At 46.7% G+C, this 19615-nt stretch overlaps 6 protein-coding genes across 6 annotated transcripts; 4 read left to right on the top strand and 2 right to left on the bottom strand.

The window, feature by feature from the left end:
* Positions 1-2: 2 nt before the first annotated feature.
* On the top strand, positions 3-1936 carry F4817DRAFT_338801 (N(6)-adenine-specific DNA methyltransferase). Its single transcript, XM_049303465.1, has 5 exons — positions 3-160; positions 314-482; positions 644-760; positions 966-1158; positions 1292-1936. The coding sequence occupies exons 1-5, from the start codon at positions 135-137 to the stop codon at positions 1510-1512; spliced, it is 726 nt and encodes a 241-aa protein (XP_049158637.1). The 5' UTR covers positions 3-134; the 3' UTR covers positions 1513-1936.
* F4817DRAFT_338789 (ubiquitin carboxyl-terminal hydrolase) lies at positions 1932-4745 on the bottom strand. The gene is made up of 9 exons (XM_049303464.1): positions 4694-4745; positions 4591-4639; positions 4075-4543; positions 3770-4006; positions 3607-3717; positions 2762-3552; positions 2508-2706; positions 2422-2456; positions 1932-2366 (listed from the first exon to the last, which is right to left on the bottom strand). Exons 3-9 carry the CDS (start codon positions 4157-4159, stop codon positions 2265-2267), a joined length of 1560 nt encoding a protein of 519 aa, XP_049158636.1. The 5' UTR covers positions 4160-4543; positions 4591-4639; positions 4694-4745; the 3' UTR covers positions 1932-2264.
* Positions 4746-5355: 610 nt separating this feature from the next.
* Positions 5356-6195, top strand: F4817DRAFT_316303 (putative metallo-beta-lactamase domain protein; the record flags this gene model as incomplete). Its single annotated transcript, XM_049300657.1, has 1 exon — positions 5356-6195. One exon carries the CDS (start codon positions 5356-5358, stop codon positions 6193-6195), a length of 840 nt encoding a protein of 279 aa, XP_049158635.1.
* Positions 6196-9912: 3717 nt separating this feature from the next.
* On the top strand, positions 9913-12499 carry F4817DRAFT_118827 (uncharacterized protein). Its single transcript, XM_049297596.1, has 6 exons — positions 9913-10373; positions 10433-11094; positions 11156-11269; positions 11337-11528; positions 11584-11976; positions 12031-12499. Exons 1-6 carry the CDS (start codon positions 10127-10129, stop codon positions 12214-12216), a joined length of 1794 nt encoding a protein of 597 aa, XP_049158634.1. The 5' UTR covers positions 9913-10126; the 3' UTR covers positions 12217-12499.
* A 1916-nt stretch (positions 12500-14415) lies between these two features.
* F4817DRAFT_118803 (Mog1p/PsbP-like protein) lies at positions 14416-15980 on the top strand. The gene is made up of 3 exons (XM_049297595.1): positions 14416-14842; positions 14916-15131; positions 15235-15980. Exons 1-3 carry the CDS (start codon positions 14766-14768, stop codon positions 15551-15553), a joined length of 612 nt encoding a protein of 203 aa, XP_049158633.1. The 5' UTR covers positions 14416-14765; the 3' UTR covers positions 15554-15980.
* Positions 15981-16407: 427 nt separating this feature from the next.
* On the bottom strand, positions 16408-18702 carry F4817DRAFT_316300 (SprT-like family-domain-containing protein; the record flags this gene model as incomplete). The annotated part of the gene is made up of 2 exons (XM_049300656.1): positions 16408-17758; positions 17837-18702. The coding sequence occupies 2 exons, from the start codon at positions 18700-18702 to the stop codon at positions 16408-16410; spliced, it is 2217 nt and encodes a 738-aa protein (XP_049158632.1).
* Between the last annotated feature and the right edge of the window lie 913 nt (positions 18703-19615).

The following is a 19615-nucleotide window of genomic DNA, read 5'->3' as shown; positions in this document are numbered from 1 at the left end:
AACTCAACTTCTTGTTCCTAAGCCAACACCTACCGAGAATAAAATCAAATCAGGTCTTCCTTATTAACCTGGATTTTTTTCTTTCTTTTTTATTTATTTTTCCTTTGAAATCAATTCATAAATGTCGACGCAACATGGCCGAAAGTGACGACGAACAAATGTAAGTGAGCCAGTTTGAGCTGCGAGATGATATTTTCGACTGCTACGCATAGTTATCCCGTCTCCATAGTATACCTATAGCTTTTAACCTCCACACTATATTCCGTACCCTCCCTATATTTATCAGTTAATGACATACTAAATCGGTCTATAGAACCCTCTCATCCCACGCTCTCGAAGCGCTGCAGGAGTTCTACGGAGAGCGCGATGCACACGTCGATAAGTTTGAGAAACTAAAGGCTGTGGCTGAGGACGAACGTGCTATCTCGCAGCCGCTTTCTATGGATGCGTTTACTGAGGACTGGAATAAGTCGCAGTTTTGGGTATGTCCTTATACGCATTTCGATTTTTTTTTATTCTTTGCTCCGAGACCCTTTGGATCGGTCTGGGGGGTATAGTTTTTAAGAGAGGATTGCTGGCTAGGAAGATGAGGGGAGACGAGATAGAAGCAAATGGATAATGGAGGGCTAACGATATGTTGCAGTACTCGGATGAAACGGCTATTCTGTATGCGAAGCAGCTTCTAGATGGCATACGCGAGGACGAGGTTGTTGCTGTGGTGTCGGTGCCCAGTGTGTTTATTGCGCTGAAGAATCTGTTGGTGAGTTTCTAATATGTCTACCCCAAACTTCTATTATATTATATTTTCCTATCCAGTCAGTTAGTAGCTAGGAGAAGGGGAACACGAGGGCTTTCTTATTTCACAATATAGATATATATTCCTTTCCCCTTGCTCTCCAAGCCTATATATGGTAGAGTCGCCGAAGTTAACTTAGAACACTAACCTCAATATACCCCCCTCTCAGAACGCAGCAGACGCCAACACCCCCAAACCAAAGAAAGTCATCCTCCTCGAGTACGACCAGCGGTTCTCCGTCTTCCCAGAGTTCATATTCTACGACTTCCTGCACCCTATCAAGCTTCCCGCGGAACTAAAAGGCGGCGTCGATCGCATCATATGCGACCCCCCTTTTCTCAGCGAGGACTGCCAGACCAAAAGTTTGTGTTCCCCCTTACTTACCTCTTCTCTCTCTCTCTCTCTCCCTCTCTCTCTCCCTATATATATACATATACAAGATCCTCTTTCTTGCCTCTTCTCCCCCTACTCCCAACTAACACACACACGCCACAGTGGCTCTAACCATCCGCTGGATGTCCCGGTCAATCCCGCGGCTCATAATCACCACGGGCGAGCGCATGGAGACGCTAGTGACGAAGCTATACCGGTCCCTCGGCGCGCAGACCACGACGTACGAGCCGGTGCATACGCGCGGCCTTAGTAACGAGTTCTACTGCTATGCTAACTTTGAGTGTGACGCTTGGAGCTTTAAGGGCGAGAAGGGGGCGAAGTGAAGACAGGCATGAGAGATTGATTGATACTTAAAAATGTAGTTAGTTTAACCAACTACTTTTGTCTATTCACCAATGTTCCCTCTCATCCTTATATTTTTCTTGGAGAAGCGCGTAAATACTACCTAGTTTGAGCGACATGCGTACTTCACAACTAAGCTTCTCTGACAATATAGCTATATGATAATCATATCGTTCACAAATACCATCACTTTCGGGTTCCCTCGGTGACCCGAGTGTCTCGCTCACAACGTCATGTTTTGTAGAAAGTCTAGGGTAAGAGCTTGGGGGTAAAGAGATGGAAAAGATGAGATATAGACTAAGTCCGAATATAAACCCAAGGGAAACACCAGGGCCACCATAGAGTGAGAGAACCGTCGGGCGAAACTATTCAATAGACACAATTCAACTTTTACGATATTGCCTCCATTTCGCTGTTTTCATTTAAGTGCCTAACCTAGTCAATAAAACGGCAATATACTCGCTATCACTCAACAAACAATCAACAGCCCAAAGGCCAAAAACATGAAATAGAGGTGGTCATAGTACCTATCGCTCTATGCGCTGTTTCTCTATCTTATTCAAACACAACAAACACAACAAACACAATGCCGAAAGAAGAGAGAAAAATAAAACGTAAGCTCATCGCGCCCCAAACCGTGTAAATGCGTCATCAAAAACACCGCCGTCCAATTCCATTTCGGTATATTGATTGGTTTGCCACCAACGAGAAACCACCACCACCCCCGCCTCCTTTACGCCAGCGACCGGATGATGTAGAATAGCAGATAAGCCTGGCTGCCCAGGACGTCGGATTTCTTGGCCAGCTCGACTTTGTGGTCGTTAAACGAGAACCACTGGGACGCATGTTAGTATTGCCTGTCGAGTTTTGTAGTGCTTTGGGAAACTTACTTGATCTCCAACTCGAGAATACGTTACGTAGTGACCTGTCTAGGTCAGCTTGATGAAACTTATACAGGTATCAGAATACAACTCACCCGTATCGATCTCTCCGACATGCTCGACGACGCTCAATAGGTCATATGTACATGATCGCCTTAGTTCCTGACTATCACGAGAATCTGACGTTCGACTACGTGTGGTATATGGAAGCATGTTTAGTTGTAACGGAAACTGTACTTTCGTGCTGATCTTCGATGCAACACGATCACGGCTCCCCTGTTTAAACTCGAACCTCTATATATTTCAATGTTAGCGTTTCTACTAAAAACTTAAGATGGCTGATACTGACCTTGAGCTGTATAGACAGTACATTCGGTAGCAGCTTTATGCTGTGATCTCTCCGCGCTTGTTGCGATGAATTGCAGTTCCTACACCGATACTCGCACTTGTCGGATTTAATGTACTCCTCGTCAAGACATTCTTGCAATGTTAGTGACGCAGCCGTCTTGGGGGCCTTCTTGCCCCTCTTCTGTGACAGGTTCTCCAGACCCAAACTTAGGTCAAGGAAAGACTCTATTGCGTTGGTAACACCGCCGCAATGTTGGCAAGTCGTCTGGCTTTGGAGCTTGCCATAGAAAGTCTGGTGGATGATGCAATTGCAACTATGTTCGCTACCAGTTTCAGGCTTCTTGCCATCTCCGTTCCTCTCGTGTAACTCTTCGGCCAAGAACTGAAAGAATTCATGCGCGTCTTGTTCCTTCGTAGTGACTAGGTTCTCAAACGCCTTCTTTTCGGATATCCAAAAACCGGACAATATGTTGGCCGCCGTATAACCGTTAGTGTTTTCGAGGGCGTAGAAGTCTTGGAACATATCGTCCATGGCGCAGCTAAGGCAGTGAGGTACTTGGCAATCGCTGCTCTGGTGACCGTCGCTCAAGTAGAAGTTCCTCAGTAGGGGATTGTGAAGAAAACTCTGCAAGACAACGTTTTGGTAACATGTCGCACCGGCATTGTAGATTCCTCGGAGTCCGTCTGCCCTACATGATGCGATGGTGGTATTGGAGGATATGTATCTGGGATCATCCTTTAAAGGATCTTTCACAGCATCCGAAAACATATCTTCATGTTTTCTCTTACGACCTGAATATGTTAGACCATTGCTTATGACAAGGATCGAAGGGCGTGCCAACGTACTTGAAAATGAACCAGTCCCTATCTTTCTTACCCTAAGGTCGTCTAGGGTTGGGTCCCATACAAAGTCTTCGCAGAACTGACAGTATAATGAGCCACTTCTCGAGTCGACATCTGTTGCCAGTCAGCCGAGATTCGATATATCATATGTTCACCCAAGACTTACAAAACCGATGGCTCTTTTTGTTCGCATGTTTCGTACGCTCTTCTTCGGTAACAATGACAGAACATTGCAAGCAGAGGTAGTTCGAGGTTAAAGACGTAGTTATCAGCCCATCTGGACCCTTAGAAGTCTGCGGTACCAGGGGGTTGCCGTCGAAGATGACTCTCAGCAGCATCTTATAGTATTGGATTGAGTTGTTTAGGACGTCTGGGTTGTTGGATAGTAGTATTTGAACATGCTCTAGAAAAGCTTCAGTATATATCACAGCAGGACATCATATCCCATAAGCTTGGAAGCAAATAACTAACCACAGCCAAACAAAGGCGTCCCCGGGGTGGGCGAGTTGATCTTGACATTTTTAGGGGACGCCGGAGTAGTAGGTCGCGCAGCCATGGTTCCTCCTATGGTTGTAATAGACTTATAACAGGTATACGAAAGGAGTTCTGTAGTGAATTGGCGAATATGTGCGTAATAACAGCCGCGCAGGGAGGAGGATTCGGTCGAGTGCAATTAAGAGGCGGGCGGCGTCGGAAATGAGAAGGGCAAAATTGCGATAACGAAAGGCTCGAACGACCGAACGATTTAACGACCGTCGCCCCGAATTAAGGAGTGTAATACACTATAGCGAGGCTCGTGTAAAAGGATGAGTATGGCTCGATCGTGGGGGGTGAATGTGCCTTTTGCAAGAGATGGGAAATGCAGCTCAGCTACTGGCGATGCGCTCGCTTCGACTTCTAAGATTCCCTCTTACTTCAGCCTCCCCAGTATTAGTTAGCTCTAGTTATATATTAATTAGGTACGCAAACAACCCTTTAGAAACTTACAAAGCTTTCGAAGCTTTCGAAGCTACGATACGAAGTTAGCTTAGCTTAGCTTGTAGCTATTAGACAATTTGTTGCCAAAAGCTTGCACGATACCAAAACCTACCTCATGTACAGAAAATAATTATTAACTAGACGCCGTGCAGCGTCATTCAACAGGCGCAAGATAGGTACAGATTACAGTTGAAGTAACATGCTAGAAATTCTTATCGGCACCTGATTTACACTTTTATCTTGCTTATCCGGGCGCGCTAACGGGAAGATCAGGGGTCATAACAGCTATGCTAGCCATGGTTACTAAGTTAGGTACTTACCTGAGGTAGACAAGCGCTGAAGCAGAACAAATAGGTAAATGGGGGATTAGCCCTTCCCGTTATGTCGCTATCAGTAACATCGATGCTAACCTAAAATTAAAGTCTGTACCTGAGTGAAAGTGATGACCTACATAAGGCAACCTTATATCGTTGGGACCTCGGCATTTCAATTATCTCCAAGTACATCTACCCTGCTACCTTATCAGGTACCTCGTGCAGCTCATGGCATAATTGCGCCTTATTCTGTCCTCATCGCTGATATCATAATCTACCACTAATCCGTACTATCAGTCAATAGATAATACAAGATCAATCTCTATAATTTACCCTCTCAACTTGGTGCATTCGTCCTTTTACGTGGCTGGCTTATTACAAGCTATCCTTTGAGTCTTGACTATCTATAATTTGGCTTAACAGTGGTATGAAAGCATTCCGAATACCTTCTAAAACCACCATGGCCTCTCAACTTGTTCACATACCGGAGATTGAGCGGTTGAGTCCCGCTTGTATCCGTATTCTCGGCGGTAATCCGAGCAAATTCGCTCTTCAGGGCACCAATACGTATCTAATCGGAACCGGCCCCAAGAGGTTATTAATTGATACGGGTGAGGGCAAACCCTCGTGGATTGCGGCCTTAAAGCGGACTCTCGAAGAGGAGAAAGCCACCATCCAAAGTGCTCTTCTCACTCATTGGCATCACGACCACACGGGAGGAATCGGCCAGCTATTAGAGCACTCGCCACAAACAGCCATCTACAAAAACCAGCCTACAGAAGGTCAACTGAATATTTCGGAAGGTCAGAAATTTGAGGTCGAAGGAGCTACCTTGACAGCTGTTCATACTCCGGGCCACGCTGTAGATCACATGGTCTTCGTCTTGCAGGAAGAAGACGCGCTATTCACAGGTGACAATGTTTTAGGTCAGGGCACATCCGTCTTCGAAGATCTCGGAACCTACCTCAAGAGTCTAGCGAAGATGGAAAAATTAGTAGGAGGCCGCGCATATCCAGCACACGGCCCGGTCCTGCCGCAGGCGAGTGCTACCATCGCTGAATATATATCTCACAGGCACCAGAGAGAGCAGCAGGTACTACAAACCTTGGGTTCCGCGAAAGACCGCCATCTCTGGACTCCGATGGACCTAGTAAAAGTTATATACCGCGACGTGCCGGAAGCTCTCCACGTTCCCGCCGCAAATGGTGTAGTCCAGATCCTGCGGAAGCTCCGGGATGAAGACAGGGTCATATTGGAGGATGGGGATGCGTGGCGTCTTAAGGACCGGTCGAGTTTATGAAGTTATCAGCCCACGCTTCGTACGGGACATGTCGTGACATCGACTACATTGGTGTGAGCTGCGGGGACCGTTATTGAAATGCCGGTGGTAGACTCAAGTTTCAACAGATATGAGTGGACATAAAGTCCGGTTCTGATAGAGGGGCATTTCGTGCTCATACGCTTACTACCCAGCATAGCCACGGTGATACGTACACACAGCTGCGTACACAGCATCAAGTACTTGCTCTACGTATTGTACATCAGGCAGGCGTTTTGTGTCTGCCTAAAGTTTATCTTGTATCGCATCGCTGGTTCATAGATCTGGCACGAGCACTATTATGGGGTAGTACCAGCATGTCGGGAACCGTCAACGAGATCCCAGGCGATCTGTCGTCATTATTCGGGGTTTACGGCAAGATACATGCCGTAGAGGCCGAGGCGGTTTTTATTTATTTATTTAATTGACATGTAAAAGCAGGGTCTTGTAAGACGTAGAATGCAAGGAGGTTTTTTTATTGAATTATACAATTTTGAAAGCCGATCCTGACTCGTTTGAATAGCGTTAAGTTGTTACGCTACGGCTTTCGGAAAGCCGGCAGCCAAGAACTGTTATGGCATCGATATAAGCAAGTCTTCTCGGAGTCGATTAGTTGGGGCTAGGAGTAAATTTCCAGAGACGCTCAAGAATCGCTTCCTTCGCTTTGATGATTCGAAGCTGAAGCCCGTTAGGAACATACCTATATACCTACCTGTGTATGTACATCGTTATTACTACGTACGTATTCTATTCGGCCTCATCCATCAGGCTCCGTAGTAAGGGACGGGACCTGCGGAGTTTACCAAATTGAAGCTATGCGGAATAGTAGTCACCCTTCCTATACGCTGTAAATAAGAGAGAGCATTGGGCCACGGATGTATGTAATACATAAAAGCATGGGTACCAACAGCGATCCAGCCTTACGGTCAGGCGGTGTAATGGAAAATGGCCATGATTTGATGGGTTCCCCATCCTGTGTAATCACTGTAATGACCCATTTTCGCCCTAGACAAGATGGATCCATCCCTTGTTCGGACTCGGAGTCCCGATTTGTACCGTGACTCGAGTCTCCTTTCGCACCCGAAATTCCTATTTGGGATGCGTGATATTCGGCGTCGACTTTACACTTGTGTTCCGAAGAGCGAAAGACGGGGAAGTATGTAGTAATGAGTTATTGGGAGTTCACGATGCCGCTAGCGCCAGCCACATCGATCGTTATTTCTCGGTATTTTTAGGCTGTGTTGTCTTTCGTCACCCAAGGCCTTGGCAAAGTATAATCGATCGATCTTATTGAACCGCTGTCCTAGCGAGATCCATTGGCCAAGTAGTCGACGTTGGTGTTGTGATTAGTGAACTGGCGGGTTTCTACATACATGCACTACATACATAGGTCATGTCATGTTCTACCAAAAAGTATCAGAACCTGGTTGTGGATAGTCTCGTTGGCATGTGGGATTGCTGCAGGTCGAAGACATACTACATGGTACGTAGTATGGTAGTATAGTAGTCGAATATTCGCTCGTACTCGGTATCGGTCTAGAAATAGCTTCAATGACAAACCCCCATCGAAATTAGTTTCCTAATATCTTTGTGACTACACCATCGCTTAATGCTACCCTCCATCTTCCCTCGGAGGCTTAGCTAATGGAGATTCCCATTTCACTACTTACCCCAGACTAGGTATGTCTGTCATAGATATCATCCGAGGGGTATCGGACTCGTCGCATTAGTACGTACGACTTGTCATATGCGCTCTTCACCTTTAGACTCAAGGATTTGCGATGTAAACGGTCGTCAATTGGTGTGTGACAACTCTCGTGCATGATGGTGTCGGTCCCTAGTCAAGCGATAGACCGACGTTGCTAGTGATACTGTTAGACGGCGAAACACCTTCTCGGAGTTAAACGGGTCGAAATTGTATCGATATTCGGACTCGGCTCTCTCCCAGGGATTTATTAACCACTACACATGAATTCGCGCACGGAATATGGTAAGCCTTAGCTGATCGCAAGGTTATGCCAGCGTCGTGTCATGCTGTTGTAACGGCTGGTCGATGACGCTTATGGAAGAGCTTAGAGCACCGGCATAGCTATAGCTACAAACAACATTTGAAGATGCTACCTATAATCCGTAAGCGCTATCAGAGGTGTTATACATTAACGCCGGCTTTTTTAGTATCCCTGCGCCCAAGTACCTATGTACTGTGTTACTCCACTAGTGACGAACTAGGATCCCTGTTAGCGCGGCTCCTCAAGAACGCGAAAGGCTGAGAAGTCATCCACGAACCTGCGCGGCCAGCCTGAAAAGGTAAGCGAGTCCACACATGATCAGATTAAAAAGTATTTCTAAGCTCAGATATACATGCCTTACATAGGTTCCTCTGGCACAAATATTCTGACAGACATCACCAACCCTATAAGTTTTTTTTAAAACACGAAATATTTACTATGATAGGTTTAGAGAGAAGTCCAGGAAGTATTTAAAACTGTTTACTTTATACAAAACTAATGCGGATTGCTAGGCGTAGTTATACCTTAAAAGATATGCGACACGGAGGAATACATCTAGATCTAGAGGAATATGGGAGCCTACTTTATGTCCGATTGCGGATGGCGGGGTCGTCGGATAGTCGCTCTTTCATGTCAGAAAAAAACTTATTGATCCTTTCATAATTCGGGTCAGACCATAGGTCAGAAATTATTATTCACCATTGGTTGAGAAGCTTCTAGTAAAGGAAGTCATGTCGCATGGCTATGTAAGTGCGAAAATACCTAACCCTGTCGAAATCGTGAGGTATCGACGCTCTGCATATATATGTACATAGGTACATACCTAGCGGAAAGTGGGTACCTTCCAAATGGCCGATGCTGTCGTTTGGTATGATGTAGGTATGCATGTATATTTTTATGTATTCCTTCGACCAGCAAGTACATACATGGATTACATTACATTGATGAGACTAGACATGGGTATTAGTTAAGGACGACTCATTCCTGCCCCCAAGATATCCACAGTACGATTCTGCGAGCTTCCTCAAGCCCTTGACAGCCTCAATCAATCAGTCAATATCCCATACCGCCCGTTCTTGGGTTCTTTTCGGATACTTCGGATGGACCATCGTGCTATTTTTTAACGCTATCGCTCGATGGCTCATCAGAAACACATGGCGCGAACAAATGACAAGAAGAATACGTTCGGGTGGGCCCGGCCTTTTTTTGTCAATGACCAACATTGAACGGAAAGTGTATGTACATTCAGACTACACGCGGTAAGAGGTATTCATGAGAGAGCTATCACTGCTATTTCTACTAGCCCATGTACGTAAGTAGTACTTACCCGTAGTGTAGGTATGCCTGTATGTATAACCCACCTACCCGGCTACCGTACATTCAACCTCATGGGCACAAAGGGCGCCGACACCGTTTTCCGTCTTGGTACAAAATAAATATATTCTGGAGGATGTGCACCTTCCACTTCCTCCCACCAAGATGCTGTTTATGAAAAGCCTTCCTTCCTTCCCCTCCTCCATATGACTCGTTTATCCTCCCATACATGAGGTAGCATACTTCCGGACACTACCGAGCACTACTTCGCCCGGTCTTTAAATGATTATATACCTGGTATTCCTGATCTAGCTTTCTACATATAAGCTATAGGTACTTACCGTGAACAAAACAGAAAGCCGCTGAGGTTAGCCTTACTGCCTACTTCCACCCGCCCTCGCAGCTTTCATAAAAGTGACTACGTCAGTGAAGCGCAATTTCTAACCGTGCTAGGGTACGAAGTACAGTTCGTTCAAGGGTTAACCCGACTAAGGACAAGAGCTCGGCCGGGGGTATGTAAATACATATATGTCTCCCGGTTGACCCGCTCAATTTTACCGTTCAACATATTCCAAACAACTTAAACCGATATGAGGTCGACAGCTCAGTTTGCGCTCAAGGCGCTCGCGCTCGTCGCCATAGTAGGAGCTATTCCTACGATTCTTGCCCACGGTCACGGCGACGAAGGCGCGATAGATATGGATATGAGTAAAGAGGATCCAAAACCAGATCCAGAATCGTACCCGCCCACGTATTTTTCGCATCCAGAGCACGTAGTCGAAATATATACGCATATCGCACTAATGGTCGTCGGTTGGGTAATCATGCTGCCACTAGGTATGACTATCTCAGCAATTTCAGGACAGGTTCATAATGATTCTAACTGCTCCTTTTAGCTGTCATGTTCTCGATTGCGCGATCCCGGTATACGCTCCCCGTCCAGTTTCTCTTCCTCATCACGAACGCGCTCGGCATCGTACTAGGTATTACCTACAACGCGAACACGCCCGATCTATATCCCAACAATGCGCACCACAAGCTTGGCTGGTTAGTCACTTGGGTAGTCAGCGCGCAAGTATTTATTAGCCTTGTCGGTCGCGTCGCAGGTGTAGTGGGCAGGAAAGGAACAGAAGGAGTCGGCAGGGAGGAAGAGCAGGCGTTCATTCCGGTTTCGACGGAGGCTATGGCTGAGCACCAACGCATTAACGATGCGCTATACTCTCACCCATACCGCCACTCTAACGATAGTGGGCAAGGCACCGAGCCGAGTACCGAGTCTTTGAGAAGTAACTCGTTGTCGACTGTAGTGGGTCAGGAATCCCCTATTGAGTTGAGCGACCGACGAATCCACTATGACGATCTCGAAGATGTTCAATTTAAGCCCGCGGAAGTGTTAGGTTCAAAGAAGACCAACTCGATCATCGCCAGATTTGCCGGCAAGATTTCCACCAGAGCATGGAAAGTTTTGATGTTTGCCTACAACTTCGTCGATCGTACTATTCTCATTCTGGGTTACATTACTCTGTGCACTGGTGTTATCACATTCGGACGATTCTTTGTAAGTTGACCTGAGCGAATTTATTAGGGTCACGCCTTCGTAAGCTAACCGGTCAATTTAGGAGGGTCACGGTATTTTCAGCGGCTTAGCTCATTGGATCAAGGGTGGCATCTTTTTCTGGTACGGCATTTTGACTCTCGGAAGGTGGTCGGGAAGTTTCGGTGAGCTGGGTTGGGTAAGTTGGAGCGAACACCGTCCCCAATTAACCGATCAACATGATTGCTTACAAAAAAAATACACAGGCATGGAATGTCCGTCCGAAACAAAGCTCGCAGAAATGGAGGCCCACTGCGGAATTCGTCGAGGGTGCCCTTATCTTCACTTACGGTTCAACCAACATCTTCCTGGAGCATCTTGGCAATGCCGGTAAGGAGTTCAGCCCTCAGGATTTAGAGCACATCTCCATTACGGTTCTCTTCATCGGAGGTGGCCTGGTAAGTCATTATCGTGTTAGCCGGCATGCGTGATGAAACTAACACGGTTATGCAGCTTGCTATGCTCATTGAGTCGACGCGGATTCGGGAACTCCTGAATACTACGGTGTACGATGCAGCTCTCTCGCATCCGAGCCACGCGTACAGTGATGAGGAACGTGAAGCTTTACAGGCACCAAGGGAGTACGAATTTTCCATTAATCCCATTCCGGCACTCGTGATCTTACTTCTCGGTATCATGATGAGCTCGCACACGCAGCACAACATGGTTTCTAGCATGGTTCACAAGCAGTGGGGCAACCTTTTAACTGGCGCTTCTTTTGCTCGAGGATTTACATACGTGCTCGTATATCTCAAGCCTCCGCGCTCGATCCTACCATCTCGACCTCCGACTGAACTTATTACCGCGTTTGGACTCATTGCGGGGGGTACTATCTTCATGGCGAGCGTAGGTCGTATCTCGGTTACTGTACCGGGTTTCATGAGCTAACAAGAGCAATAGGCCAACGACACAGTTGAGGGAATGATCCACTACGACCTAGACGCCATGTTCTTTTACACCGTTACTATGGGATTAGTCGGTCTGATCATGGCCTGGGAAGTTATCCTTCTAGCCCTTAAGGGTTGGGCCGTCCGAAAGGAGTCCAGCCGATCCCCGAAATCTTGGGACCTAGCTTCCCGCGTTTAGGCGGTCTGGCTGAAAACCTTGAAGGAAATTCAACAAGGAAAATTATGATAAACATGCATAAGGAAGCGACCTAAATAATCAACCCCCAGTACCATTAATAACTGGAGCTGTTAACTATTGCGGTCAAATTCTTGAATTACGGCGCATTGGGGGTGGGGTGGTCGATCGCGATATACCCAAAGATGCTCCTCTTTTGTTTTCATTTCATATATATCTATTTGCATTCTAGACTTTCATTACTACCGATGATACCCCTAGGGAAGACAGAGTACGATTATTTATACGGAGGAATTTGGTGGGATCGGTATTGAAAGGAACTAGAAGGAAGCCTAAGAACCAAGCTAGGCTGCCAGCGGTGAGGCGGTCTTGGGATGACGGGCAGGGTGGAATGAATGGTTAGATTAGGCCAGGCAAGTCTTCAATGGCCGAATCGATAATGAGGTTGATTTCATGAAAGTAAGAGGGGGTGTGAGTGTATATGTGTGATCTCGTCTGGTTGGCGATTGCCTGCTGGTCTGTACATGACAATTCTAGTTATGAATACTCGATGGCAACATTATAAATGGTCAAAATCTGTCAATGAGAGCTTCCCAATAATTGTTAACTTCAAGCTTGCAACTTAATGTTTGAGGAATGTAGCAAGAGGTTATGAAGAGGCTAGGTTTTGTAAGTGTCTTTAGTTGGCTGCTATCCTTTGATTTCATGTGTTTTGGGGTATATTGACTGGCTATAGAGACTCGGTGCATACTACCCGTATCATACATATATAACTTCCCACTCCCCCTAAATACTTAGACTATATAGTGTAGCTAACGTGTATCATACTATACGATACTGCTCAAAGGCTAGGGAAAGTCGCACCAGTCTTCGTTATCATGATTAGTTATAGACTTTTATTTCGTTAGTTATACTAATTAGCCAGTTATTCAGCGATATAAAACTCTCGGGTTATATTAATATCGCATTTAAACAGTTGTCGCATTTAATAGATATTTATAACTAGGAATTTTAAACATTTCGCAGCCGGTTACGAGTAATAATAACTAGCTCTTTAGCAAGCCCGTCTCGTCCCATCTCCTAGTTTCACATAAAGAAAACCTTCTCACTAAGCCCATGGCTTAAGCTTATAGATAGAATATAACATATTATAAAGTGTTGATTTGCGCTATTTGGTATTTTTTAAGGTATGCTAGTTACTGACTCTTAAACTAAGATCTAGAGACTTTCAACGGTTTTAGATCAAATCGAAAAGGCTGCCAAATGGTACTAGCTTCACGAGTTGATAGGTTTACCGTCAAAATTATTAACCCAAGTCTCATCAGAATCCCACTGACAGAAGACGGCTATATGTCCAAGACCTTGGTTCATCAATGTCGACTTCGGAGTTACCGGATTTGAAAGATAGTGGCATATTGATACAAATTTAATAGCCTTCGGTTGCTCGCTATCCAAGTATAAAAGTCTTCCAAAGCCATGAAAGGTTTCTAGAGTAACGCGAACTTTTCCAGTTGAGTACCATTTACATTGTCGACTTATGGCGTGGGCAACGTATAGGTATATTAAGCGTTATTTCGGGAGTATGAGTCTTGTCTCGTGTTTCGGGCCTGTCATTCCGCTAACAGACTTATTCACTGAAGAGCCAAATATCCAATGCGTTGGTATTCCAACATTCTGTTCGAACAGCGCCTTCCCTCGTTTCCTGACTCATAAACTGTCAAATAGACGGCTATATCAAGCGATGGTATGTATATCCGCAATTCTAATGTATCGCTTCTGACTCATATTTCTCTTTTTATATAGTCATTTCCTTGGAATTCGTATTGGGAGTCGCTATATGCTCCGGATGTCGAATGCTCCGTAGGAAGACAATGGATTCGAGCTTGACTAAAAACTTGGTTGGGCCTATAAGAGTTTATAAATGCTGATATTCATATGTTCTACCTCATATATGAAACGTCTATAATGATTTTCTCTGAGTCACACACACTATACCATTTAAAAAAAAATTAGGTGCAAGCATCCAGGCATTTGCGCTAGGCATCCAACAGAATGACACCAGATGTATGTAAGTTGAAGGCGCAAAGAGTTCTTGATGAGTCGTACGAGAAAAATAACCTTGGCGATGAACTGACGGCAAGGAAAGAAAGATGAGATAACTTGCTCTCTATTGCTCGCCTTCATTGGCCGTTACCAATTTAGGCTTAGGATCCTAACCTTAGGTAGGCCAATAAGGCCAATAAGGCGCTAAAAGTATGTGTCGCAAAGATGCAAGTTACATCATCTGCTGCCCATCCTGCCGCCCCACCAAGCACATGTACCATGCAGCATGTACGTATGTACGCAGGCAGTCGCAGACCAGCAAGGCATAGGGACATAACTAGCATATATCGTACAGAGAAAGGACGATTTAACAAATATTTAAACTATTGCTAACGTCCCACCAAATCCGAGTAACGTACTCTAACTCTAATCTCCCCATCTAATTATTCCATATTCAAATCCAAAATCAATCTTCTTTTCGCAACACCCTACTTCTTCTACCTTCCACAATGACGACTTTCAAGAGTACCCCGCTATACGGAGGAGCTCTCATCTGCGACCTCCCAGCTAGCTTCGCCGACGTGAGGTACGTTTGCAGATACTCTCTTATATCCCCGAGATATATTCTAATACTAACCGTCTGATTATCCGTATATTAGTCTTATAAGACAAGTTCCCGACCACCAAGAAGCATATATCGACAAAGATGGCTTCACCAGCATCATCTTCGATATCAACGAGCGCGTTGGCGGCCCGGGCAGCGGCCCAGAGATAGACGGTCGCGCCTTGACCACGCACCTTGAGGAACTTGTTGGAGAAGACCTCGAGAACGTCAAGGTCTGGAATACCACACCCACTGTGTTCTCCCGCCTAGAGTACGTATCATACCAAAACCAGTCTTGCGCATTCATTTTTTCCTTCCTTCCGACACCCCACAATCCATTCGAAGACTAACGCGCGCCATCGCACTCCGAACAGCGACGAGATCCCCGCTTATACGCTGATCGCAACACACACGACGCAAAAGCCCGATAAGCACACGGACGATAAGCCCCAGCGGCCGGTCAGCAAGACGGACTTCACGGCTATCATCTTGACGCTGGTACGGCTAGAGCGCGAGAAGACGGACCTACTTATCACTATCAACGTACCGCATATCCGCGGCGAGTACGACGAGGATGACGTCGACCTTCAGCTCGGCAAGCAGGGCAAGCTCATCGGCGACGCCGTCGATTACGCCGCTAAGATCTGGGAGACTTTCAAAGTTAAGGACTGGGGTCTCTTCAACGAGGTCTAAGCGGCGAAAAAAAAGTTGGGAAATAATGGGATTTGTGATGGGATATACTACATTACCAACGGGAGTGTAGAAATACCTAGCGTTGTCATGCGACTAACCGGGTTTAAATTAGAAAGAGTAGGAATCACAAGAAGGGAAGAGCATGACGAGACTTTGCTAGGGGAAATTTCAATGGATGCCATTTCCTTTGTTTGTCCATGTCCCGCAGCCTCTCTGGGCTTCGGCTTTGATACGAATCACGAACGAGTACTTATGGATAGGGAAGGACTAGCATGCATATTCGGCGGTAGGAATGTTAAAGAAATGGATATGGATATGACATATGAACCATTGCTTTAGGTAGATAGGGAGGGGTTTTAGTCTCGCGTTCGGTACCTACCTAGGGAGTTATGTAGCCTAGATAGTATCCCAATTACCCTACGACTAGGGTTAGATAGATGCGATGTTGCTTTAAAGAAGACGGACTAAGGGCTGTCTTGGCTGTGACCGTTACTATTTATCTACCTACCTCCTATGTAGGGTGCTAATCTATACCTTACTATGAGTGTCGAGGTTCGTATGATCAAAAGATTCTCGAGATTTCCCTATTATATGTGTTTAGATAGACTCTCAAATTCTCATTCTTATTGAGCCATCCAAAACAAACAGTCGATCCAACCGCTAGCCAACCTTACAGGTACCCTTACCCTTACCCTTACTACGATACGGGGCATGTATCCCACCTCGTCTATCCTAAACGATCGACCGATAGATAGATACATTCTGCCATGCCAGAACCCGTCCGCGTACAACCCTCAAGCGTATACCCGTCTGCCGCGCACCCCCAGTCTGTAACGTGTCACTTCGGCGCTACGCTACGCGAAGATGTCATAAGTGCCCCGAGCCTTGCCTTCCTCCAGCTCCTGTTGTTTGTCTTCTTCTTCTTCGTCGTCGTCATCGTCGATCGTTAGGACCTCGACTGCACCCTGCAGCTCCTTTACTGCTCGTCCGCCCTCCTTCTGCTTTTCTTCTTTCTGCAGCTCCTTCCATCGCATCGATATAAGCGCCATCCGCTCTTTGAACGATAGCCCGGGGTTTGTCTGGCTCAGGACGCGCGTCTCTTTCGTCATGAACTCCTGCCATGCGCTCTTCTTCTTGGGTATCGTCGTCGCGGCGGCGGTACTGTCTTTCCCGCTCCCGATCCCACCTGCATCGATGCTATTACCCGGAGTACTCGTCGCGCCGGCACCAGTTTTGACGGCGGCACCAGAGCCACGCGGCACAGGCTTAATCTGCACCAGCCGTCCACGACATCCACCGCACCGCTGGCGCTCCGTATCCACGCTCTTCGAGTGTCTCTTAACCTCGATGCCACAGTCCCCGCAGCGCCAGACGTACTTGTACTCAATCTCGTAGCTATGCTTCGTAGTAACCCGGATACCGCGGTCGCCGAAGATGGCTCCGCACCGCGCGCCCCAAGCCTTGAACTCGGGGCCGTGGGCTGCTGCTTTCTTTTTCTTCTCGCCCATACCACGTTCGGCGTTAGGGTCAGTGTTGGGGCCGCCGAGTATGAACACGGCCAAGTGGCAGAATTCGTGCGCGACCGTATTCAAGAGGTCCGCCTCGTTGCCGAGGACCTTGGACGCCAGCTCGATGGACGCGTTGTGCTGACGCATGGTGGCGCCCTGACTACTAGTGCCGTCGGCGTGCCGTGTCGCCGTAGACACCGTTCTGCATTTCCAGTGCGCGCGTCCGGCCGTCGTGAGCAGGGAGTTAGACCACGTGATCTGCAAGCCTCCCGTCTCCTGCGTGAGCTGTGACAGCTGGCCCTTCGTCACGCGCTCATCCAATTCGCTGAGAAAGGTTTGTGCGAGGTTCTCCTTGCAGGCATCGAAGGCACGCCGCGCGTCTCGGAGCTGCTTTGCTGGGCTCGTGCCGGGCTTGCGTTTAGCCGTTTTCGGCGCACCCTGCTTCTTCGCCTTGGTCGCCTCCTCGGGCATACCGGCCTTGGGCTTCTCCGGCGAGTGCTCATCGATCCAGGCGAAGTTCACCTCTGGGTCCCAGAACTCCTTATGCTCGGGCTTCCAGGGCGATGCGGGGATCCTAGCTGTCTTGAGGGGAGACGCAGGCAGCGTCTTCTGCGTCCTATTGGGCGTCGTAGGCTCCAATACAGGTTTCTTAGCTGGTTTAGTCGAGGACTCGTCAGAATCGGAGTCCTCGTTGAAGCTAGCGGGACGGTTAGTATTGATCAATATTGTTTGCGCTATAGCAGTAATATTAACTACCTCTTTTGGCGTGGCTTACATGTGAAGTTTCTGAAAGTCGTCTTCTAGGTTTCCTGGTTGGGATGGTTTGAAGTAGTCAAGAATATTTTTCTTGGGCTCGCGTTGTTTGGGTGAATGTTTGCTTGGGTTGACGATGGTTGCTTGGGGTTGTTTGTTGCTGGGTGCCGCCTTTTTGCCTGGGTCCCTGAACAACGTTCTCTGAGGCTTCGCCCATTGAGTAGTGGGACTCGTTGAGCGCCGCGTGGGTGGTGTCAAGGAATGTTCTGAATCTGAGTTCCACGTATCTGATTCGGATTCGGATATTGAGACGAACTCAGAAATTTCCTCTTCACTTGTCTCTATGATTTCCTGTATTATATCTGATTCTTCTTCAGACTCATCCGAAGGTGTTGATTTCTTGGTTAGCTTCCGAGAAACCTGTTCGTTTTCCTCATGTCCATCTTTCCGTCTACTCTTTTGATTAGGTATTTCCTTTTCTTTTGGCAATAGAACCGGCTTGGTGCTGGACGAGATCGTACGATACACTGGTTGCCGAGCCGTGGCTGGCAATGGGTTTGGTGCATCTCCAGAGGATACATCTGATTTGGTGTTTGCTCTTTGGATAGGAGCACGAGAGCTTCTTGATTTTGACGTCCGGCTATCTTTTCCCTTGGCAGTTGCGATGTCATCCCAAGGTTTTAAGAGGGATCCGTCCACAATCTGACCCTGGCCTAGCTTCCGTCGTCGAAGAGGTGTCGATTTCACTGCTGCATTTGACTTTGCCGTCGTCTGTGTACTTTTTCTGTCTGTCTCCGGCTTTCCTAGTACTTTATGATACCGACCGACGACCACGTCTACCTCTGGGAATTCATCCTCGTTACTATCCCTTAATTTACCTTCTAACATATTTGCAGTGCGGCCTTGCCTAATGATATCATGCCGCGGCATCACTAGTAATTACGAATATATGGTTTAGGCTTATGTTGGTTACTCCATAGTAGAAACGTTTTTCTTTCTCATGTAGAATCAATAAGGTTTAGGGTTAAGTTTGATAGGTTATGATAGGTTGTGGTTGCCAGGCAACGCGGGGTGCTGGTCTAGGCTGGCTCTTTACTGTTAGTCTGTTCCCACTGATACAGTAGGTGCAGATAGGTCCACTGTATGTACGTACTGTCTCCAATATTTCAGGCATACAACATTGAACCTTCATATGTGCAGCGGTGAGAACTCAATTCATGATCCAGTTAATTCACTATAAATTAATTCGTCGTCTAAACTTTCCTCCTCTCATTGCTCTGTATATTAGTGGCTAATGGAACTCATTTACGATTATGATTGGAAATGTAAAATGAAATATTCCATACAGCGCGGTGTAATTGACTGGTTTCAGCCATACTTTGGGTAATCTGTTAATTGGCTTCCAAATAAATAAATTTTCCATCATTTAAGCAGCTCTTATTAGTCAATACTCGTAAAGTCGAAGCAAGCATTGCTGGGTAACTCATAGCTTTGTAAGCTTACTTCGCTGCTTAGGTAGAGACTCAATTGACTTTAACACACACTCGCAGACGGATCTAAGTCGACTACCTAAATAACTCCGAAGCTGGTCGAGCTGCCTACCTATGTACATAGTCTATGTAGTTACCTTCCTTGCACCTTGGCTCACCTTGGACGCGGATCTGGGTCCTCTAAAAATAATGAATTTTGGCGGCTTCAAGTATCGAGAGGCGTAGCCAATTAGGATGCTGGCGTTGGTGCCCTCTGCCCCTGAAATTTGAAAAAGGAATCCTATGTACCATCCATCGCCCGATCTCGACAT

The sequence above is a fragment of the Daldinia loculata genome (assembly GCF_022478755.1).
Source record: "Daldinia loculata strain CBS 113971 unplaced genomic scaffold F4817scaffold_27, whole genome shotgun sequence".
NCBI lineage: Eukaryota > Fungi > Ascomycota > Sordariomycetes > Xylariales > Hypoxylaceae > Daldinia > Daldinia loculata.
Note: the sequence above shows the minus strand (reverse complement) of the source record. Positions and strands in the feature narration are given on the sequence as shown.